This window comes from Taudactylus pleione, unplaced genomic scaffold (assembly GCF_031769625.1).
Source record: "Taudactylus pleione unplaced genomic scaffold, aTauple2 ptg000746l, whole genome shotgun sequence".
NCBI classification, from domain to species: Eukaryota; Metazoa; Chordata; class Amphibia; order Anura; family Myobatrachidae; genus Taudactylus; species Taudactylus pleione.
In genome coordinates, this window is record NW_028285148.1 from 238,698 (window position 1) to 262,765 (window position 24,068).

Consider the following 24,068-nt stretch of genomic DNA (forward strand, 5'->3'; position numbering starts at 1 on the left):
AGATTGGAAGGATGTGCATTACCAAATTGTGTAAGATTGTCCATCTAGCATACTGTTAAATTTTAATAAATAATTATTTTACTTTATATTTTTCTAATTCTTACTAACGTTGGCCTTGGGCCTGTGTTTGGGTGTCTTGGTACGAGGGTATCTTTTTTAGAACCTCGAAGAGGACTTAATGCGAACTCATAGTTTGGACTAATTGATCAAAATTTAGAACGAGTAGGAATAACGGTGAAGTTGTCTCTTCAAAAGAAAAAGAAGACGTATAAGCCTTTGGAGAGATTGCATTGTGTTTTACAAATTTTAAAATAAATTGTGTTGCGAATTAGCGCCCCATCAGTAATCCATTTGTATATCTTTGAATTAGTCCTTCTAACAGGGGACTTACTGAAGGGTGCTGCTCTATGTGAATTGATCAGCGCAGTTTGGGATTTTTTGTGATATATATATATATATATATATATATAAATCAAACTTATTATATGCATGGAAGCTATTGTTTCAGTTTATCCATTCTCCACTATTTCATCTCACTGTGATATAAGAGTAAGTTGAATAAGTACATTTTTACTTGAATTTACTATGAAAGGTATCAATAAGAAAACAGGAAATGATTTTAGTAGAAAAAGGAATTTAGTAAGCACAAGATGAATCAACATTGGGGTGTGAATATATAAAATAGCAATATTATCACAGGAAGGATTGATACAATGTTATCTATGTGTATTTATGTTACATTGATGTGATTGGGCGGTTCATGGATAGTTTGCTGATTTTCCCCATCGAGTAATGAAACTTTGTCGCTTGGTTCTTTAGATAAAAGTTCAGATTCTGAAAGAAATTGACATTGGGGACAATCCGTCATCACATATGTAATACGGGGCAGATTTTATTTATAAAGGACAACAGCTCATCTACTAGGTCTAAGTAAAAACATTTTTTTAAATAATAAAATTCAGAGTAACAGTAATCTTGCCTGAATTATTCAAAACTGTGAGTGCACAGATATGGGCGATGGCTTGATTCTGAGTTGAAAGGAAGTGCGGACGGATGGTCCGAATTTCAGCATACCGCGCATATACGAAAGTAAGAAATGGGCTTCTGCGCATTCACCAGATCAGGAATATGCACACAGTCAGAGATCGCTAGTGCGAGACGACCATGTGAATACACGGAACTGTTCAATGACAAGCAGCAAACCAGGCACACACATATATATATATATATATATATATATATATATATAGGGGTGATCACATGGGCAAATATACAGGTTTTTTTCTGTGCCCAATTCTGGACCAGGCTCATTGTGATTAAATCCACAGCTAATTATTATAAATTGATTAAAAATTGTCATTTTTAAAATTATAGAGCAGATTCAATTACCCTCTGGTTGAGTCGCACGGTCTGTGTATGCGGTATGCAGCTGGGAAGCCGGCGGACCTAATCCCGACAGCTGGCTTCCCGACTGCTTAATCCCGGCGAGGGTTAAATGACAGGCGTCTAAATCCAGACGTCTGTCATTTTACCGACGCCGGGAGACCGGCGCCCAGCATCCTGATCAAAGGGACACCGGGCGCCGAAAGTGGATAGCCACGCGGTTGGGTTAGGTTTAGGGTTCCTAGGGGGGGCTTAGCGTTAGGCACTCCCCCGGGAGGTTAGGTTTAGGCTAGGGGAAGGGGGGGTTAGGGTTAGGCACCCCCTCAGGGGACTAAGGGCCTGATTCAGACCCGGTCGCAAGCGCTGAGCGCTCGCAACCGGGTCGATGGTGGCCCAGAGAGCGCATGCACATGAAGGAGCCGGCTCCATCGTGCGCATGCGCAAGACCTGGATGTCTGGGTCTCGCACCAAAGAGGGCATGCTGTCGATGTTGAGTGACAGCACGCCCCCTTTGGTGGGCGGCTGCCCAGACGGAGGCGTTCCCAAGCGAACGCCTGCCGTTTGTGGGCGGCCCCACTGACATCACCAGTGATGTCTGTGGGAGAGCTTCCGGCTCTATTAGAGCCAAAAACTCTCTGGGGCTTGCGGCCACGAGACCCTACCACAAGGGTCTCGTTGCAAGCCCGATGGCCGCGATTGTCTTCACCATCGCGACCATCTTCCTGGCCGCTCACTATAGCTGTGGGTGGTCACCCACAGCTATGCGAGCGGCCAGAAGGCCGTTCTAAAAAAAAACAAAAAAAAGACCGGCCCTGATTCAGAGCGAGCACTCTGTCAGAGCGACCGGCTCTGAATCAGGGTCTAAGGTTTAGGCGGCGGGGAAGGGGGGGTTAGGTTTAGGCACTGGGGGGGAAGGTTAGGGTTAGGCACCCCTAAGGGAGGGTTAGGGGAGGGAATTAGGTTAGTGAATACTTACCTTAGGGACGATCGGGATTTTCACCCATGCCGGGCAGCCGCTGTCGGGATTCCAATCATACCGATTCCGTGTATGCAAAGTGCCTGAGAACTATTAAATTACACAGCTGTGATCAACCCGCGAGCAGTCCCGAGACAGCAGCAAACGCACAGAACTAGACTCTACTTGCAGGAAGAGGCCCCGTGACTCAACCCTCGGATAATCGAATCTGCTCCTTTGTATTTATTGTCTTATTATGTCAAACATATTTCGTTTGCTGGGTATTCCTGTATATTTATATTTCTCAGTGACATCACTGCTCCCATTTTCCAGTTTTAATTAACGACTTAAAAAATGTTTTAATCTTAAACAAATTTTATTACACAAAACATCTGAAGATCATTTTGGATAATTGTGAATGACGCGTCTATTGTACAAAGTACCTGAAGAACTTCAAACATCTGATACAGAATCAGAGACATAAACGTTACCTGTTATTGCATTTTCTTTACTTTCCTCTTCTGCGGTTTGCTCGTCTTGTGGTTGTGGTATTCCTAAAGCAATGTTCTTTTCCTGACATGAAATACAGCCACATAGCTAGTATTATTGCTGGACTAACTACAGAGCAAACCAATGAATAAAAGCATTTACTGCAGTTTTAATGTGTATTTAATATAGGAACGATTAGTAAACATCATAACCAGTGTAATCACCTCAGTGACAGGTACAAAATGTCGACAGGGACAAAAGGTCAACATGTAAGAAGGTCGACGGGTACAAATGGTCGACAGGGTCGAAATGTTGACATGAAAAAAGGTAGACAAAAAATGGTCGACACTTTTTTTTTTTCTAACCCTAATCTTCACCATGACCCTAACCCTCCCTCCTGGTGTCTGACACTAACCGTCCCTTCTAGTGCCTAACCCGAACCCTCCGGTAAGTGCCTAACCCTAACCCTCCGGTAAGTGCCTAACCCTAACCGTCAAGGTAAGTGCCTAACCCTAAATCTAACTCTCACCTTAAAAAAACATGTCGTCAATTTTGAGTCTACCTTTTTCATGTCGACCTTTTAACCATGTCGACCATTTGTACCTGTTGACCTGCTCGCATGTCGACCTTTAGTGTGTCGACCTTGTGTCCCTGTCGACCTATTGGCTGTCTAACATTTGGTGTCTATCTAGACATTGTCTACCTTTTTTTACTGTAGACCTTTAGACCGGATCCCTCTGAATACCTACAGTAGATAAGAAGTTGAGGGCTAGACTCCCTACAGACCACATCCGTAATACCTCGCAGCCCTGCGTATACATCGGGAACATGGAGTAACATCCGCCCCTCGTGCACAATTACAGCAGCTCTGACCTTACTCAGACATTGCTAACCTCGTCACGCAGTGAGTACACAAGCTGCGTATGCCGTCGCAGTGGCTAATTTATGCACAGCGCTCAAACGTACAGGCGCGCCTGCGTTTCTTCAACCACTCCCCACCCCCAAATGCTGATGTCCTGTCGCTAGGTCTGCGGTGGCTGTTGTATCTGCATAGGTGACTGCAGAGCGATCGCAATGCTAACTCGCACATGCGCACTGCCAAGCATACACACGCGCAGGACGCACCATCTCCGTACGCTGTTGCAGTTGCTATCTGTGATGATTCAGACCCAAAGTCAGTCTCCAAGACGGCGATACATTGCTCACTCCATCGCTATAAAACCTCGGGCGTTTGGAACGGGTGGAAGGAATCCCAATAATGATGAATACAATTAGAGAAAAAGGGATCAAATTCTAAATCAATAGTTGTACCAATAATAAAAAAGGGGATAGAGAAGACCTCGCTGCTCGTGGTTGCAAGCCAAAACAAAAATGAATAAATAGACAATATAACAGCGCTGTGGACGTCTTTATCAAATAAATAAATTGCAAATGTGCCAATGGCAAATGTAAATCATATGCATTTAATATAGAATAATAGTAACAATATAAACAGCCAATAAAGGACTTAGGGCCAGATTCAGAGTCGGACGCTCTGACCATAGCGCTCTCTCTGAATCAGGGCCCTCCTACCTAAACTTGGAGCGGCCTCCTGGAAGCTCGCACAGCTGTGGGTGACCACCCACAGCGTATGCAAGCGGCCAAAAAGATGGTCGCGATGGTCAAGACCATCGCGACCATCGGGCTTGCGACGAGACCCTGCGGTAGGGTCTCGGTGACCGCAAGCCCTGGAGTGATTTTGGCTCTATCAGAGCCAAAATCACTCCCACTGACATCACTGGTGATGTCAGTGGGGCCGGACCCAGACGGTAGGCGTTCCCATGGGAACGCCTCCGTCTGGCAGCCACGCCCCCGGCACGCCCACCAAAGGGGGCATGCTGTCAATCAACATCGACAGCACGCCCCCTTTGGTGCGAGACCCGAAGCGATGGCTTCCCCGTCGCTAGCCGGGTCTCGCACATGCGCACTAGGGCACCATCGACCCACTTGCAAGCGCTCAGCACTCGCGAGCGAGTCTGAATCAGGCCCTTAATAACAATAATACATGCCAGTAAAAGATATTAGTGCCCGGGATAGCAATTATAACACTGTATCAGCTAATTGAAACAATCCCTAAAAAATGAAAAATTGTTACAAGTGTCTCTTATTAAAAGTAAATGCTGGATAATCTGTATGATAATAGTGTACATTCTAGCACCCTGCAGTTCCTGTCACACCCCGTGCAGTTCCTCTTTCCTGCATGGGGTGTCACTCTCTGCTCTGGTGCTTCTAGCACACTCAGCTAATGCAACAAACTGCTGAGATACAGACCAGAGTGTGCTAGAAGCACCAGAGCAGAGAGTGACACCCCAGGCAGGAAAGAGGAACTACAAGGTGTGTGACAGGTGCAGGGTTCTAGAATGAACATTATAATAATCTGTATCTGGTAAAGACGTCCACAGCGCTGTTATGTTATCTATTTATTCAGGAGGGGGGTTAATGGCTAGATTGAAGAGAAGTGGGGAAAGGGAACAACCATGGCGGGTTTCCACAATACATAGTTAAAGGGATGCAACAATGGCCATTGAGCATGTGGAAGGGGACATGTATAAATGTAAAAGGGGACATCTATAAATAAGTGAATATCATCAATAAAAATGGGAAGAACATTTCTAAGTTGTAAAATAGAGTACAGATGTGGCCAAAGAACAGTGTCGTAAGCTTTGGTGGTGTTGGAATTTTATCTTATCCACCTGGCTGTATCTGATATAGATTATGCACTCACGGGTGGTTGTGCCCCTGGCTGTGTCTCATATAGGTTATGTGCTCACGGGTGGTTGTGCCCCTGGCTGTGTCTCATATAGGTTATGTGCTCACGGGTGGTTGTGCCCCTGGCTGTGTCTCATATAGGTTATGCGCTCACGGGTGGTTGTGCCCCTGGCTGCGTCTGATATAAGTTATGTGCTCACGGGTGGTTGTGCCCCTGGCTGTGTCTGATATAGGTTATGTGCTCACGGGTGGTTGTGCCCCTGGCTGTGTCTGATATAGGTTATGTGCTCACGGGTGGTTGTGCCCCTGGCTGCGTCTGATATAAGTTATGTGCTCACGGGTGGTTGCGCCCTGGCTGTGTCTGATATAGGTTATGTGCTCACGGGTGGTTGTGCCCCTGGCTGTGTCTGATATAGGTTATGTGCTCACGGGTGGTTGTGCCCCTGGCTGTGTCTGATATAGGTTATGTGCTCACGGGCGGTTGTGCCCCTGGCTGTGTCTGATATAGGTTATGTGCTCACGGGTGGTTGTGCCCCTGGCTGTGTCTGATATAGGTTATGTGCTCACGGGTGGTTGTGCCCCTGGCTGTGTCTCATATAGGTTATGTGCTCACGGGTGGTTGTGCCCCTGGCTGTGTCTGATATAGGTTATGTGCTCACGGGTGGTTGTGCACCTGGCTGTGTCTCATATAGATTATGTGCTCACGGGCGGTTGTGCCCCTGGCTGTGTCTGATATAGGTTATGTGCTCACGGGTGGTTGTGCCCCTGGCTGTGTCTGATATAGGTTATGTGCTCACGGGTGGTTGTGCCCCTGGCTGTGTCTGATATAGGTTATGTGCTCACGGGTGGTTGTGCCCCTGGCTGTGTCTCATATGGGTTATGTGCTCACGGGTGGTTGTGCCCCTGGCTGTGTCTCATATGGGTTATGTGCTCACGGGTGGTTGTGCCCCTGGCTGTGTCTCATATGGGTTCTGTGCTCACGGGTGGTTGTGCCCCTGGCTGTATCTCATATGGGTTCTGTGCTCACGGGTGGTTGTGCCCCTGGCTGTATCTGATATAGATTATGCGCTCACGGGTGGTTGTGCACCTGGCTGTGTCTGATATAGGTTATGTGCTCACAGGTGGTTGTGCCCCTGGCTGTGTCTCATATAGGTTATGTGCTCACAGGTGGTTGTGCCCCTGGCTGTGTCTCATATAGGTTATGTGCTCACGGGTGGTTGTGCCCCTGGCTGTATCTGATATAGATTATGCGCTCACGGGTGGTTGTGCACCTGGCTGTGTCTGATATAGGTTATGTGCTCACAGGTGGTTGTGCCCCTGGCTGTGTCTCATATAGGTTATGTGCTCACGGGTGGTTGTGCCCCTGGCTGTGTCTCATATAGGTTATGCGCTCACGGGTGGTTGTGCCCCTGGCTGTATCTGATATAGATTATGCGCTCACGGGTGGTTGTGCACCTGGCTGTGTCTGATATAGGTTATGTGCTCACAGGTGGTTGTGGCCCTGGCTGTGTCTCATATAGGTTATGTGATCACGGGTGGTTGTGCCCCTGGCTGTGTCTCATATGGGTTATGTGCTCACGGGTGGTTGTGCCCCTGGCTGTATCTGATATAGATTATGCGCTCACGGGTGGTTGTGCACCTGGCTGTGTCTGATATAGGTTATGTGCTCACAGGTGGTTGTGCCCCTGGCTGTGTCTCATATAGGTTATGTGCTCACAGGTGGTTGTGCCCCTGGCTGTGTCTCATATAGGTTATGTGCTCACGGGTGGTTGTGCCCCTGGCTGTGCCTCATATAGGTTATGTGCTCACGGGTGGTTGTGCCCCTGGCTGTGTCTGACATAGAATATGTGCTCACGGGTAGTTGAGCACCTGCCTGTAGTTTTGTATGACCTCATTGAAGAACGGGTCATTAGATTACTTTGAGGACTGTGCTAATAGCTGATAGTGTGGTCCTCTTAGTGATCTATTGTTCAATATACTAAGGTCTTTTATAGCCTTAATTACAGAGTGGAGCGGTCTACTGTTGCCTCCAATAATTATTTACCTGAATCACCTAAGTATCAGCTGCAGACAGCACAGTGATTGGCTACTATGGGAGGGAACACAGAGGTAGCCAGGCATCATGGTCAGTATCTGCATGCAAGATAGTCATGGTTAAGACTAATTCATGAGGAGCAGACTACAGTATGCTCATCACTGAAGAAGCCTCATTCACCTCTAAGGGGGGAATTCAATTAGGGCTGTTAACTTAAGAGGGGGGTGAAAACCTTTATTAACATCCATTAAATTGACATATTAAAGGGCGTTAACACGGGTTAAGACGAGCGCTAACACACGTGAGTTAACAGGGTCGCGGCTTTCGTGGACCACCTAGTTGCCAGGGGTTTTTTTTGCCTGTGCAGTGGTGATAAAAAATCCTCAATACGTGCTGCACTTGGGGCTAATTGTCTAGTGCCGAGGGATGAATTCGCCCGCGATAAACTACTGCAGCTAACCGAATACCCCCTTAGTTCTAATTCTCATCTCTAAAAAGATGAAAGGCCAAAAGTGCAAACACCCAATCTGACAGCCCTCACCTGCCACTAAGAATTTAATCAACATTATTATTTAGACATTTTATCTTTCATCATGGGTTCGGGCTGAGTTTTACCTTCATCAGCTCAGAGGCCGCTTGTAACAATATTTCCTTAGCGTCCTCCTGAATAGTAGCCTCAGTGTATACATGCCAGTCCCCTTCCCGGAACTGCACTGGGACGGAGAAAACAATGTCACCGGGAAGATCAAAATATCCTACAGGAAAGCAAGAGAAATCAGTCATCTGCACAGCCATGGATACACCAACACTACACAGAGAGCAGCTCGTGTCCATACACACCAAGTATTTCTCTCTATTACTTTCCTATATTTTCTGGTAGATTTTAAGGTTTATTAGTCAACATGGTGCAACGGTCAGACTTTGTTTGGTGCAATGCCACAACGTGAGTCCTGCTCATTTCTCCTGAACACGGGGCCTCATTTAGAGTTGGGTATTTCCATTTGTGGGTAGTGAATTTTTCGCATTGCGCATGCATACAAAAATGTGCCCTTAATTAGATAATGGCTTAATTTAGACCCCACCCCCCTTATGCCAGGTGAAGTGGGACCAGATACAACACTGCAGGAGCGGCATTGGAGAAAGTCCCACTAACTCTCTGGCAATCAGGCAGGAGAAGGGCAATGAGGGTGGCAATCAGAAGGGCAATGAGGGTGGCAATCAGAAGGGCAATGAGGGTGGCAATCAGAAGGGCAATGAGGGTGGCAATCAGAAGGGCAATGAGGGTGGCAATCAGAAGGGCAATGAGAGTGGCAATCAGAAGGGCAATGAGAGTGGCAATCAGAAGGGCAATGAGAGTGGCAATCAGACAGGAGAAGGGCAATGAGAGTGGCAAGCAGAAGAGCAACGAGGGTGGCAATCAGGCAGAAGAGAAGGGCAATGACAGTGGCAATCAGGCAGGAGAAGGGCAATGAGAGTGGCAAGCAAAAGGGCAACGAGGGTGGCAATCAGACAGGAGAAGGGCAATGAGAGTGGCAAGCAGACAGGAGAAGAGCAATGAGAGTGGCAATGAGGCAGAGGAGAAGGGCAATAAGGATGGCAGACAGGAGAAGGGCAATGAGAGTGGCAATCAGACAGGAGAAGGGCAATGAGAGTGGCAATCAGACAGGAGAAGGGCAATGAGAGTGGCAATCAGGCAGAAGGGCAATGAGAGTGGCAATCAGACCGGAGAAGGGCAATGAGGGTGGCAATCAGGCAGAAGGGCAATGAGAGTGGCAATCAGACAGGAGAAGGGCAATGAGGGTGGCAATCAGGCAGGAGAAGGGCAATGAGAGTGGCAATCAGGCAGAGGAGAAGGGCAATGAGAGTGGCAATCAGGCAGGAGAAGGGCAATGAGGGTGGCAATCAGGCAGAGGAGAAGGGCAATGAGAGTGGCAATCAGGCAGGAGAAGGGCAATGAGGATGGCAATCAGGCAGGAGAAGGGCAATGAGGATGGCAATTAGAAGCATAATGAGGGCGGCAATCAGACAGGAGAAGGGCAATGAGGATGGCAATCAGGCAGGAGAAGGGCAATGAGGGTGGCAATTAGAAGGGCAGTGAGGGTGGCAATCAGACAGGAAAAGGGCAATGAGGGTGGCAATCAGACAGGAAAAGGGCAATGAGGATGGCAATCAGACAGGAAAAGGGCAATGAGTATGGCAGTTAGGCAGGAGAAGGGCAATGAGTGGCAATCAGACAGAATAAGAGCAATGAGGGTGGCAATCAGACAGGAGAAGGGCAATGAGGATGGCAATCAGATAGAAGGGCAATTGGGGTGGCAATCAGACAGAAGGGCAATGAGGGTGGCAATTAGACAGGAAAAAGGCAAGTGCCAGTGCCGTCTCTGCATCGTGATGTTAAGGTTATACTGTTATTTTATTAGGTATTTTCTCATAGTGGCTGCAGTAATAAATCTTATGTGGACATACCACACGCAGAGCCGTATCTAGATTTTTTGGTGCCCTGTGCCAGAAAGAGCATTGGCGCCCCCCCCCCCCCCTATTTTTTAAATAGGGACATAAGATAGTGCACCTGAAAAAGGGCCCTGGCCTCCTGGGGAAGAGATAGTAGAGGCCAGGAGATGCTGGGGATAAAAGAAGATGAAGCTACAAGTGAGAATGATAATAAACAGGAAAAGTGACAGGCCCAAACAGCGCCCCCTGCCCTGCGGTGCCCTGTGCCATGGCACTGGTCGCACTACCCTGGTTACGGCCCTTATACCAACAGAGTGTGTTTACTCACTACTGTATTCACTGAGCGTTGTAGTTTATAGTTATACTGTACTGGCATAACCACCTCTCATTGTATACAGCCCTAGGCCAGGCTTACTGTCTCTACATTGTACCTCCATCCACTTTATTTATCAAAGTATTCTAAGCGATAAGTAAATCTACCTCTTAAAACCTGATATAACCAATTCCACTGACAAATAAGGATTTATAAGGCTCCTTCACTTTATATATCATTAAGAGCATTACGTGAAAGGAAATGACACAAATTAGCTGATTTATGGTCTGCTTTGTATTATGTTCTAAACAGTGATGACTGTGTAACAATACATCTAACATAAAACCTGACACCTAACCCTGAAATCAGAAACCATAACCTGTATTTCCAAAGCAGGCTGCTCGGTTATTACACAAGGATATATATATATATACACATTAAAAAAATAGCTCAAAACTTCTATAAATCTAAATACATTTTTATTACAGTATTGTAACTTAAACAGCGAAATATACAACCGCAAATATATATATATATATATATATATATACACACAGTACCAGTCAAACGTTTGGACACACCTTCTCATTCAATGGTTTTTGTTTATTTCAATTATTTTCAACATAGTAGATTAATACCGAAGACATGAAAACTATGAAAGATCACAAATGGAATTATGTTGTAAACAAAAAAGTGTTAAACAAATCAAATATGTTTTATATTTTAGATTCCTCAAAGTAGCCCCCTTTTGCTTGGATGACAGCTTTGCACATGCTTGGTATTCTCTCAGTCAGCTTCATGAGGTATCTCCTGGAATGGTCTTAAATTAACAGGTGTGCCTTGTCAGGAGTCAATCTGTGGAATTACTTGCCTTCTTAAGGAGCGTACACACATAACGATTTTTTTAACGATTTAACTATAACGACGTCGTTATCGTTAAATCGTTTATAAAATCGTTAATTTTTTTTAAGGTGAACGATGAACGAAAATCGTTCATGCGCGCTCCCGTTTGTAGTTTGCAGTTCATCGTCAATTCTGACTGTCCAACAAACGATTTTTGTTCAGAAAATCGTTCATGTTGTACAGAATGAACGATGAACAAAAAATCATTCATTACTTTAGTAACCAACGATTTTTCTAAACGATTTTCGTTCACTTCTTCAAGGGAAAATCTCAATGAAAATCGTTTGTTACTAACATCGTTACGTGTGTATGCAGCTTTAGTGTGTTTGAGACCATCAGTTGTGTTGTGCAGAGGTAGGGTTAGTACACAGTGGACACCACTATTTGACTACTGTTGTAATCCATATTATGGCTCCAACCACTCAACTCAGTAAAGAGAAAGGAAAGTCCATCATTACTTTAAGACATGACGGTCAGTCGATACGGAAAATTTGATGAACTTTGAATGTATCCTCAAGTGCAGTTGCAAAAACCATCAAACGCTATGATGAAACTGGCTCTCATGAGGACTGCCCCAGGAAAGGAAGACCAAGAGTTACATCTGCTGCAGAGGATAAGTTCATTAGAGTTACCAGCCTTAGAAACCGCTACTTAACAGCACCTCAGATTAGAGACCACATAAAGTCTTCACAGAGTTCAAGTAGCAGACAAATCTCAACATCAACTGCTCAGAGGAGACTGCGTAAATCAGGCCTTCATGGTCGTATTGCTGCGAAGAAGCCACTACTGAGGATGAACAAGAAGAGGAGAATTGGTTGGGCCAGGAAACACTAGGAATGGACATTAGACCAGTGGAGATCTGTACTTTGGTCTGATGAGTCCAAATTTGAGATTTTTGGTTCCAATTGCCGTGTCTTTGTGAGACGCAGAGAAGGTGAGCGGATGGTTTCTGCATGTGTGGTTCCCACTATGAAGCATGGAGGAGGAGGAGGAGGAGGAGATGTGATGGTGTGGGGGTGCTTTGTTGGTGATGCTGTTGGTAATTTATTCAAAATTTAAGGCACACTTAACCAGCATGCACACCATTCTGCAGTGCCATGCCATCCCATCTGGTTTGCGCTTTCTGGGACCATCATTTGTTTCTCAACAAGACAATGACCCCAAACACACCTCCAGGCTATGTAAGGGCTACTTGACCAAGAAGGAAAGTGATGGAGTGCTGCGTCAGATGACCTGGCCTCCACAATCACCCAACCTAAACCCAAGTGAGCTGGTTTGGGATGAGTTGGACGCAGAGTGAAGGAAAAGCAGCCAACAAGTGCTCAGCACCTCTGGGGACTCCTTCAAGACTGTTGGAAAACCATTCCAGGAGATACCTCATGAAGCTGACTGAGAGAATGCCAAGAGTGTGCAAAGCTGTCATCCAAGCAAAAGGGGGCTACTCTGAGGAATCTAAAATATAAAACACATTTTGATTTGTTTAACACTTTTTTGTTTACAACATAATACTGTACCATATGTTCTTTCATAGCTTTGATGTCTTCAGTATTAATCTACTATGTTGAAAATAATTTAAATAAACAAAAACCATTGAATGGGAAGGTGTGTCCAAACTGTTACCTGGTACTGTATATATTGTAGCAAGGTCGGGGAACTGGTACCATCTCTTGGGGTAGATGGCACTGCACAGCAGCTGAGAAATCACACAAAGGCCACTGGTCTGGGGCCTCCACCAGTTTTATTAGGTAATACAAACAAACATAAACAGAAATAAACACCTTGCCGTCTGGTACTAGCTATACAGAAGTGATCCTAGCTCACTAGTAAACACAGTAAAAGAAGGTTCTCTCAGGTTTAGTTTACCTGCTTCCATCAACCTGATTCTCTAACAGAGACATGAAAGGCTGTCCTCTCCCCAGGCAGGGTCTCCCTCTAATGCTCAGTCTCAAAGCACTAAAAAACAGCCACACAGCTGAATACCCTAATTAGCCTCCTGTGAAGCCAATAACCCAAAAAGCTCCTAACACAAACAACTTCCAGAAGTTTCAAAAGATATAGGTCAGGAATCTAGGGCAAATATACTTGCCTTCCACTATAATGCCAGTGACCTTGTCACATATATATATATATATATATATATATATATATATATATATACTGTACATATATACTGTATACTGCCTTCCTACCAATCTGCCAAAACTAGAGTGATTAGTGTGTATATACAAGAAGCAAGATTCACAACAGATAACTGATCCTAAGGGGGGAATTCAATTAAGGGCGATTGCGTTCACCCGACCAAATCTGTGCAGCAGCCTCCGCAATCTACTACAGCGGGATCTCGCACAAAAGTGTTCACTACCCCATATACCACTGAAGTGAGTTTAAGCAGCGGGATTCCCTGATAATCAATGTCTCTGTTCTTAATTCTGACCCGTGAATCATTTATCATATAAGTACTATCAATGGATGTAACTATGGATCCTGGGGTAAATATGCTACTGTATAATTCAGAATCCTTATGAGAATTTTTGTATATAATTCACAGTATATTGGAATTCTTTTACTGGATTACATGCAATTCTTTTTTTTTTTAATTCTATAATTTTTTTATTGATATTTTTTTAACTTACATCCCAAAAAATAAAAAAAGACATAAACATGACAGGCAATACAGCTAAGATGCAGCATATAGATGGTTTTACATCAGTGTATATAGATTGAAAAAGTTTATCAAGCAACACAGGACATACTTGTAAACCCCCCCATCATAATGATAAGAGTAATAGATAGACCCCGAAGGCGCCATTCAGGCTCACTAATCTTGAAAACAAATATAATTAATAGGAGGCAAAACAAAATATTTAAATGCACTGTCAGTAAAATCCTAAATATAGTAACCGCATATCACCAAAATAATGAAACAAAATAAAGAAACCCAAAACAAACCTCCCCATAACCCCCCACCCTGTATAACCTAACCCAGCCTAGTTATTCTTGGAACCCCTAACACCCGCCCCCCTAATCTACCAAAAAAAAAACAACCCCCCCAACCCAAATAGCAGATGATAAACTTACATAAGTTATAAGGGCAATATACTAGATGACCTAAGCTAAGCTCGGCACAGCTCTCCTGCTTTATACAAAACTGGAGTTCCTCCCATAGAGAATTATTGAAATTCCACAGATATACTTAGAAGAACACAAAGGGAATTGGTATGAAATTCGATTCCCGGCAGCGGCAGCCCGACAGGAGCAGAGTGCGACGCAGCGGAAGCCCGACAGCGCTGGAAATCCCGATTGTGGATAGGTAAGTATTTACTAACCTAACCCCCCTAACCCTAACCCTCTTTAGGGGTGCCTAACCCTAACTTCCCCCCCAAGTGCCTAACCCTAATCCCCCCTCTAAGTGCCTAACTCTAACCACCCCCTTCCCCGCTGCCTAAACCTAAGTCCCCCGGGGAGGTGCCTAACCCTAAGTGCCCCCCGGGGGTGCCTAACCCTAACCCTCCCTCCCCCTAGCCTAACCCTAACCCTCCCGGGGGGGTGCCTAACCCTAAGTCCACCCCGGGAGCCCTAAACCTAACCCTCCCCCCCGCGGCTGTCCGCTCGCGGCGCCCGGCATCCCTACGATCGGGATGCCGGGCGCCGGTCTCCCGGCGTCAGGGAAATGCGGGCGTCTACATCTAGACGCCCGGCATTTCACCCTTGACGGGAAATGGCAGTCGAAAAGCCGGCTGCCGGTATTTAGGCAGCCGGCTTCCCGATTGCCTCCCACACAAAGAATATGAAAAAACATAAAAAAGGAAAGGCAGGATATGTAGAGAACACATTAAAAGTACCAATTATTAGTAAGGTCTGATAATGGGCTGCAAAAGAAATCTGAAGTTCCTCCTAATCAGACATATATAGTATGGACAAAATAAAAAATAAAACAAGGAAAACATAATACCGTATATGAAATCACAACAGTGCTTAGACAAACAAAAAGGCATATAAAACAATAATGACAAATCTATCAATTCCAAAGATCTAATCTATCTGGCCAGGCCTCAGCCCCCTGCAGGGGAAAAACGAGATGAAAAAATCTGCCACATATCACCCAGGAGTATACACAAAAAAACAAAAAACATTTGCACAAGATAAGACAGATCTTCATCACGAATGCTGGAAATGGGAAAAGGATTTTTAAACTCGCTAGGGCAGAATCTTGATGACCGTTGGTAGGCAACTTTGGATCGAACCTGGAGCACCAAAGTGGGTAATTGATCTTGAACTTGAGGGGAAAGGACGTCGGTGTTGGGCATCAGGAGCTCATCCACATGACAAGAAAGAGATTTATTTGCAATTCTCCAATTCTGTCCGCAAGTCTCTGGGTAGAGACCCGAATAGCCTGAAGAATCTGCTGAAGAGGAGCCATGATGACAATGGACAACCACAGTCAAAGAACTCACTGGAATCAAGAGCGGAACAGATAAAGAGTCCAGAAACAATAGTAACTGGAAAAGCTGCAGGTACACAACTACTCCAGGTAACAGCCAGGGGATATCAGGAGCAAGTAGAGATGACTTAACTTGAAAATGGCCACCACCAGCAGAAGACGTCCTCAGGAGTTTGAGATCAGTGCAAAGTCACAGCAGAGGCAGCAGGTATATTAAAGCACCCCGGGAGTAGGTAAACCCAATAGGAAGACCGCAGCCCATGAACATCGGAGCAACAGGACGACTAGTGCAGCACTCAAAATGAAGCCCGGTGTCAAGATGGCGGCGGCTAGCACACCACACACCCCAACCACCAGGATCCGCTGATGGGAGCCGAAGAAAAGATAGCTCTCAAGACACCTCGGAATGCAGTCTACGATCTGGAGGCAACTCACGGGTAAGGGTGCATAGAGATCAGCCACGGGAGCCAGAAAAGGTAGCAGGAACACCAGGCCGGAGGGAGGCAGATGACTTGACCACACAAACAAAGGGGACAAAATAATATCTGGGAGGAATCACACCAACAGCTCACAACAGCACTCCAGGGGAGCAGGAGAAGATGCCCGTCTAATATAGGTACACCAATGGAGGAACTACCAGTTAAACAGGAGAAATATCAGGATATCCACGGGAGAGCTGGCAAAATGCTGCCTACACCATGCTACTTCAGGCCACGGCCACCGGGATACATGCAATTCAAATGGTCAATCAACTCTAGAAGGAGATGGAGTAAAGCTCACACTGGGCCTCATTCTTGGTAACACCAGGCTGCACTGCAGGGGGGCAGGTGTAACATGTACAGATAGAGTTAGATTTGGGAGGTGGGTGTCCAAACTGACATCTAAAGTGCAGTGTAAGAATAAAGCTGCCCGGCATCTGAGGGCCACATTCAGAAGCAGGCAGTATTTACCCCATATGCAATAATAATGCATGTATTTGCACCCCTTACATTGCAACATGGTGTGTCCAGGTACAGAGTTACTTGCTCTATCTCACTCTATTCCCAAATCTGAATCAGATCCATTGTCAGATACAATTGTCAGAAGTAACAGGAGAAATTATAATATCACATACCACAAGGTTACCAAACATAACAGTTTATGAAAGGGCTTTCCAGGCAATGCCAAAAGGAAAGGAGGGAACAGCACATAAATAGGAAGGTGTAGGGTAAACCAAAGTAAAATGTATAGTTGTAGCCAATGGAATGGGTATGGATGGCCGGCGGACGGAATGCCGGCGTTCAGAAGACTGACAGTGGTAACCAGATTTGCCAAAATCCTGACAGGGCCTGGTAAGTATACTTACCCTCCCCCCTGTCCCCCCATAACCCTAAAGGCCCCCATACACAAGACGATTTTTCAAACGATCCGATGTAGTTTGCAATCTTCCTTGAAGTCTCCCCGGCAGCTGAAGGGAGAGTTTCAAATGCACTACACAACTATATCAACCCGACACCCACTGCCTCAGGGGTGCCGGGGATAGCCCCAGGCTATCAACCTAGGCCTGGGGTGCCCTGGAGAGCTTTATTGGGGAGTCCCCAGCTCCCCAGGGATCCCTGGCCTGGGCTGACTAGCGGTCAGAGTTAATGCTCCGACTGGGGACCCGGTGAAAGGGCTCCCCTGGCTGTGGCATTAGCCCCCCACTAGAAAAAGTCAGGTGCTGGTTCTGGATAATACAGGGGGATCCTATTAAATTTTTCCCCCTGTATTTCCAGGACCAGCACCGGTTCAAAGCCCAGTGCTGGCTGTGTAAAATACAGGGGACCCCTACGTAGTTTGTCCCCCGTATTTTGCACAACCAGCACTGGGTCACTAAAAGCCCGGGGCTGGTTACTATTTTTTTTTGGGGGGGGGACACATGCGTTTTTTTTTTTTTTTTTTCTTAACCAGAGCAGCACAGACGGGTCTCGCTGATCCCGTCCGTGCTTCTGTGGCAATGACACAGATGCATGTAGCACGGATCTCCCTGGTCCGTGCTACATGCATCTGTATCGTGCATGACATCATTCCATGTGCACACACACGGAATGAGGTCATTCAAATCAAGAAAGATAGGTCGAAATCTTTCTGCATGCTTAGTTGATCTAATCTAATCTATCTGGCCAGGCCTCAGCCCCCTGCAGGGGAAAAACGAGATGAAAAAATCTGCCACATATCACCCAGGAGTATACACAAAAAAACAAAAAACATTTGCACAAGATAAGACAGATCTTCATCACGAATGCTGGAAATGGGAAAAGGATTTTTAAACTCGCTAGGGCAGAATCTTGATGACCGTTGGTAGGCAACTTTGGATCGAACCTGGAGCACCAAAGTGGGTAATTGATCTTGAACTTGAGGGGAAAGGACGTCGGTGTTGGGCATCAGGAGCTCATCCACATGACAAGAAAGAGATTTATTTGCAATTCTCCAATTCTGTCCGCAAGTCTCTGGGTAGAGACCCGAATAGCCTGAAGAATCTGCTGAAGAGGAGCCATGATGACAATGGACAACCACAGTCAAAGAACTCACTGGAATCAAGAGCGGAACAGATAAAGAGTCCAGAAACAATAGTAACTGGAAAAGCTGCAGGTACACAACTACTCCAGGTAACAGCCAGGGGATATCAGGAGCAAGTAGAGATGACTTAACTTGAAAATGGCCACCAACAGCAGAAGACGTCCTCAGGAGTTTGAGATCAGTGCAAAGTCACAGCAGAGGCAGCAGGTATATTAAAGCACCCCGGGAGTAGGTAAACCCAATAGGAAGACCGCAGCCCATGAACATCGGAGCAACAGGACGACTAGTGCAGCACTCAAAATGAAGCCCGGTGTCAAGATGGCGGCGGCTAGCACACCACACACCCCAACCACCAGGATCCGCTGATGGGAGCCGAAGAAAAGATAGCTCTCAAGACACCTCGGAATGCAGTCTACGATCTGGAGGCAACTCACGGGTAAGGGTGCATAGAGATCAGCCACGGGAGCCAGAAAAGGTAGCAGGAACACCAGGCCGGAGGGAGGCAGATGACTTGACCACACAAACAAAGGGGACAAAATAATATCTGGGAGGAATCACACCAACAGCTCACAACAGCACTCCAGGGGAGCAGGAGAAGATGCCCGTCTAATATAGGTACACCAATGGAGGAACTACCAGTTAAACAGGAGAAATATCAGGATATCCACGGGAGAGCTGGCAAAATGCTGCCTACACCATGCTACTTCAGGCCACGGCCACCGGGATACATGCAATTCAAATGGTCAATCAACTCTAGAAGGAGATGGAGTAAAGCTCACACTGGGCCTCATTCTTGGTAACACCAGGCTGCACTGCAGGGGGGCAGGTGTAACATGTACAGATAGAGTTAGATTTGGGAGGTGGGTGTCCAAACTGACATCTAAAGTGCAGTGTAAGAATAAAGCTGCCCGGCATCTGAGGGCCACATTCAGAAGCAGGCAGTATTTACCCCATATGCAATAATAATGCATGTATTTGCACCCCTTACATTGCAACATGGTGTGTCCAGGTACAGAGTTACTTGCTCTATCTCACTCTATTCCCAAATCTGAATCAGATCCATTGTCAGATACAATTGTCAGAAGTAACAGGAGAAATTATAATATCACATACCACAAGGTTACCAAACATAACAGTTTATGAAAGGGCTTTCCAGGCAATGCCAAAAGGAAAGGAGGGAACAGCACATAAATAGGAAGGTGTAGGGTAAACCAAAGTAAAATGTATAGTTGTAGCCAATGGAATGGGTATGGATGGCCGGCGGACGGAATGCCGGCGTTCAGAAGACTGACAGTGGTAACCAGATTTGCCAAAATCCTGACAGGGCCTGGTAAGTATACTTACCCTCCCCCCTGTCCCCCCATAACCCTAAAGGCCCCCATACACAAGACGATTTTTCAAACGATCCGATGTAGTTTGCAATCTTCCTTGAAGTCTCCCCGGCAGCTGAAGGGAGAGTTTCAAATGCACTACACAACTATATCAACCCGACACCCACTGCCTCAGGGGTGCCGGGGATAGCCCCAGGCTATCAACCTAGGCCTGGGGTGCCCTGGAGAGCTTTATTGGGGAGTCCCCAGCTCCCCAGGGATCCCTGGCCTGGGCTGACTAGCGGTCAGAGTTAATGCTCCGACTGGGGACCCGGTGAAAGGGCTCCCCTGGCTGTGGCATTAGCCCCCCACTAGAAAAAGTCAGGTGCTGGTTCTGGATAATACAGGGGGATCCTATTAAATTTTTCCCCCTGTATTTCCAGGACCAGCACCGGTTCAAAGCCCAGTGCTGGCTGTGTAAAATACAGGGGACCCCTACGTAGTTTGTCCCCCGTATTTTGCACAACCAGCACTGGGTCACTAAAAGCCCGGGGCTGGTTACTATTTTTTTTGGGGGGGGGGACACATGCGTTTTTTTTTTTTCTTTTTTTAACCAGAGCAGCACAGACGGGTCTCGCTGATCCCGTCCGTGCTTCTGTGGCAATGACACAGATGCATGTAGCACGGATCTCCCTGGTCCGTGCTACATGCATCTGTATCGTGCATGACATCATTCCATGTGCACACACACGGAATGAGGTCATTCAAATCAAGAAAGATAGGTCGAAATCTTTCTGCATGCTTAGTTGATCTAGCATGACGATACACAACGCAGGAGACGCGCAACGGCATCATGATCATGCCCACGCACGGCAGTTTTTACACGATTGGTCGTTCCAATCGATCGAATACGGCCAATTCGTGTAAAAAAAGAAATAAAATCGCACAGTGTATGGGGGCCTTAACCCTCCCCCAGTGGTGCCTAACCCTAACCCCACCCTCCCCATAGCCTAACCCTAACCATCCCTTCCCGCACCCTAAACCTAACCTCCACTGGGGTGCCTAACCCTAAACTCTCCCTTGGGGTGCCTAACCCTAACCCCCCATCCCTGCTAAGCCTAAGCCGCATACTTACCTTCAGGATGCCGGCGGTATCTTCATCCTGGTCGGGATGGCGGCGCTGGCATCTTCATCCTCTTTGGGATTCCGACGTCGGTATATCGACATCCGGCATCCTGACCGCTGGCAATGTGACTACACCCCATAGCGAATATACTGTAAATTAAACTGTGTAAGTGCTCCCAATGAATGGTATAGCTGTACACATAAGGGTTAGAATTATTTTTTGCTATAGATAATAATAAATAAAATATAGTGTCCCATCTCCTATTATCAGCTATTTGTTCCCTAAGGTATATCACACGCGACGTTGTGCACATATATAGCAGATAGCAGCGCTGGTCAGACAGAACATGTATCTGGATTAGTCAGCTACGTAGCATTACATAGGCAAATAACTAGATGTTACGTAGTATAACGCAAACATACGTACAATATTGTTACTATATTTAGCATATAGATGAGGATTATTTGTTTCCCTAAAGCACTTGAGGATGTCCTGTTAGTAATAGGAGATATCCCAGTTATACAGCTACAATGGGACGGTCACAATTGTGCTGCATGTATTACACTGATCAGTATTACTATCCAGATACAGAACAGCAATTCTCCGTGGATCTGTCTACATCGGACTGCAAGAACTAATGAAGTCCTAATATACTGTATATAGAGATAATTCAGAATCAATTAATCCATCCCCCTCTCCATATTCTTTACCCGGGTTGTAAACAGGATGCCGGCACTCGGGATCTCGGTGGTCAAAATGCCGGCATACCGAAGGGGTTAGGATACCGACACCTGCCTGTAGGCATCCAAACCCTCCACCTCTCCCTACCCCTAACCCTCCCGTCTCGAAGCCTAAGCCTAACCTACTCCCCTAATGCCTAAACAACACCTACCCCTCCCCGCACCCTAAACCTAACCATCCTACCTTAGTGCCTAACCCACCCCCTAATGCCTAAACCTAACCCCTAACCCTAACACTCCCCCTAGTACCTAAACCTAACCCCTAACAGTCCCCCTAGTGCCTAAACCTAACCCCTAACCCTCCTCGTAGTGCATAAACCTAACCCCTAACCCTAACGCTCCCCCTAGTGCCTTAACCTAACCCCTACACTCCCCCTAGTGCCTAAACTTAACACCCTAACCCCTACACTCCCCTTAGTGCCTAAACTTAACCCCTAACCCCAACACTCCCCCTAGTGCCTAAACCTAACCCCAACACTTCCCCTAGTGCCTAAACCTAACCCCTAGCCCTAACACTCCCCCTAGTGCCTAAACCTAACCCCTAACCCTCCTCGTAGTGCATAAACCTAACCCCTAACCCTAACACTCCCCCTAGTGCCTAAACCTAACCCCTAACCCTCCCCCTAGTGCCTAAACCTAACACTCCCCGTAGAGCCTAAACCTAACCCCTAACCCTCCCCCTAGTGCCTAAACCGTACCCCCAACCCTAACACTCCCTAGTGCCTAAACCGTACCCCTAACACTCCCCCTAGTGCCTAAACCGAACCCCCAACCCTAACACTCCCTAGTGCCTAAATCTAACCCCTAACCCTAACACTCCCCCTAGTGCCTAAACCTAACCCCTAATCCTAACACTCCCCCTAGTGCCTAAACCTAACCCCTAACCCTAACACTCCCCCTAGTGCCCAAACCGAACCCCTAACCCTAACACTCCCCCTAGTGCCTAAATATAGCCCTAACACTCCCCCTAGTGCCTAAACTTAACCCCTAACCCTAACACTCCCCCTAGTGCCTAAACCTAACCCCAACACTTCCCCTAGTGCCTAAACCTAACCCCTAACCCTCCCCCTAGTGCCTAAACCTAACCCCTAACCCTCCTCGTAGTGCATAAACCTAACCCCTAACCCTCCCCCTAGTGCCTAAACCGAACCCCTAACCCTCCCCCTAGTGCCTAAACCTAACCCCTAAACCTAACACTCCCCGTAGAGCCTAAACCTAACCCCTAACCCTCCCCCTAGTGCCTAAACCGAACCCCCAACCCTAACACTCCCTAGTGCCTAAACCGAACCCCTAACACTCCCCCTAGTGCCTAAATCTAACCCCTAACCCTAACACTCCCCCTAGTGCCTAAACCTAGCCCTAACACTCCCCCTAGTGCCTAAACCTAACCCCTAACCCTAACACTCCCCCCAGTGCCTAAACCGAACCCCTAACCCTAACACTCCCCCTAGTGCCTAAACCCACCCCCTAACCCTAACACTCACCCTAGTGCCTAAACCTAACATTCCCCGTAGTGCCTAAACCGAACCCCTAACACTCCCCCTAGTGCCTAAACCTAACCCCTAACCCTAACACTCCCCCTAGTGCCTAAACCGAAACCCTAACACTCCCCCTAGTGCCTAAACCTAGCCCTAACACTCCCCCAAGTGCCTAAACCTAACCCCTAACCCTAACACTCCCCCTAGTGCCTAAACCAAACCCCTAACCCTAACACTCCCCCTAGTGCCTAAATCTAGCCCTAGCACTCCCCCTAGTGCCTAAACCTAACCCCTAATCCTAACACTCCCCCTAGTGCCTAAACCGAAACCCTAACCCTCCCCCAGTGCCAAAACCTAACCCCTAACCCCGCGCTACTTACCTTCGGGATGCCAGCACCAGGATTCTGAAAGGTGTCGGATTCCTGGGCAGGTATTCTAAGCGTGATATTGAATGTATCCCCTTTCCCCCATATTCCTCACATTATTCTTATGAGTGTTAGGGCCACACTTCTGCAACCTCTTCAGCGTATTTTGCAATAGTCAGATCTGTGACTTAATGCTAATTCTGGTACCAGCCCTTCCCTGGTGTAGAAGCCTGTGTCTGATTGTGCAAGGACTGAGGAGCCCATTGTCAGCATCTATGGACGCTGTAATACCGGCTGGTGCTTCTATAGAGGCTGTAATACCACCTGGTGCATCTATAGAAGCTGTAATACCGCCTAGTACTTCTATAGACGCTGGAGTACCACCTGGTGTGTCTATAGAGGCTGTAATACCGCCCTGGTGCGTCTATAGAGGCTGTAACACCGCCTGGTGCGTCTATAGAGGCTGTAATACCGCCTGGTGTGTCTATAGAGGCTGTGATACCGCCTGGTGTGTCTATAGAGGCTGTAATACCGCCTGGTGCGTCTATAGAGGCTGTAATACCGCCTGGTGCATCTATAGATGCCATTTTACTGCCTGGTGTGTCTATAGATGCCGTAATACCGCCTGGTGCGTCTATAGATGCTATAATACCGCCTGGTGCGTCTATAGAGGCTGTAATACCGCCTGGTGCGTTTATAGATGCTATAATACCGCCTGGTGCGTCTATAGAGGCTGTAATACCGCCTGGTGCGTCTATAGATGCTATAATACCGCCTGCTGCGTCTATAGAGG

At 46.8% G+C, this 24,068-nt stretch overlaps 1 protein-coding gene across 1 annotated transcript in view; it reads right to left on the reverse strand.

Moving 5' to 3' along the window:
• Window positions 1-617: 617 nt before the first annotated feature.
• Window positions 618-24,068, reverse strand: part of MDH1B (malate dehydrogenase 1B) — a 96,955-nt gene continuing 73,504 nt past the window's right edge. Inside the window, exons 8-10 of the mRNA XM_088457208.1 lie at window positions 8,226-8,365; window positions 2,830-2,911; window positions 618-834 (exon numbers count right to left, since the gene is read on the reverse strand). Coding sequence (XP_088313334.1) covers window positions 731-834; window positions 2,830-2,911; window positions 8,226-8,365 — 326 coding nt within the window. The 3' untranslated portion in view covers window positions 618-730. The remainder of the gene's footprint in view (window positions 835-2,829; window positions 2,912-8,225; window positions 8,366-24,068) is intronic.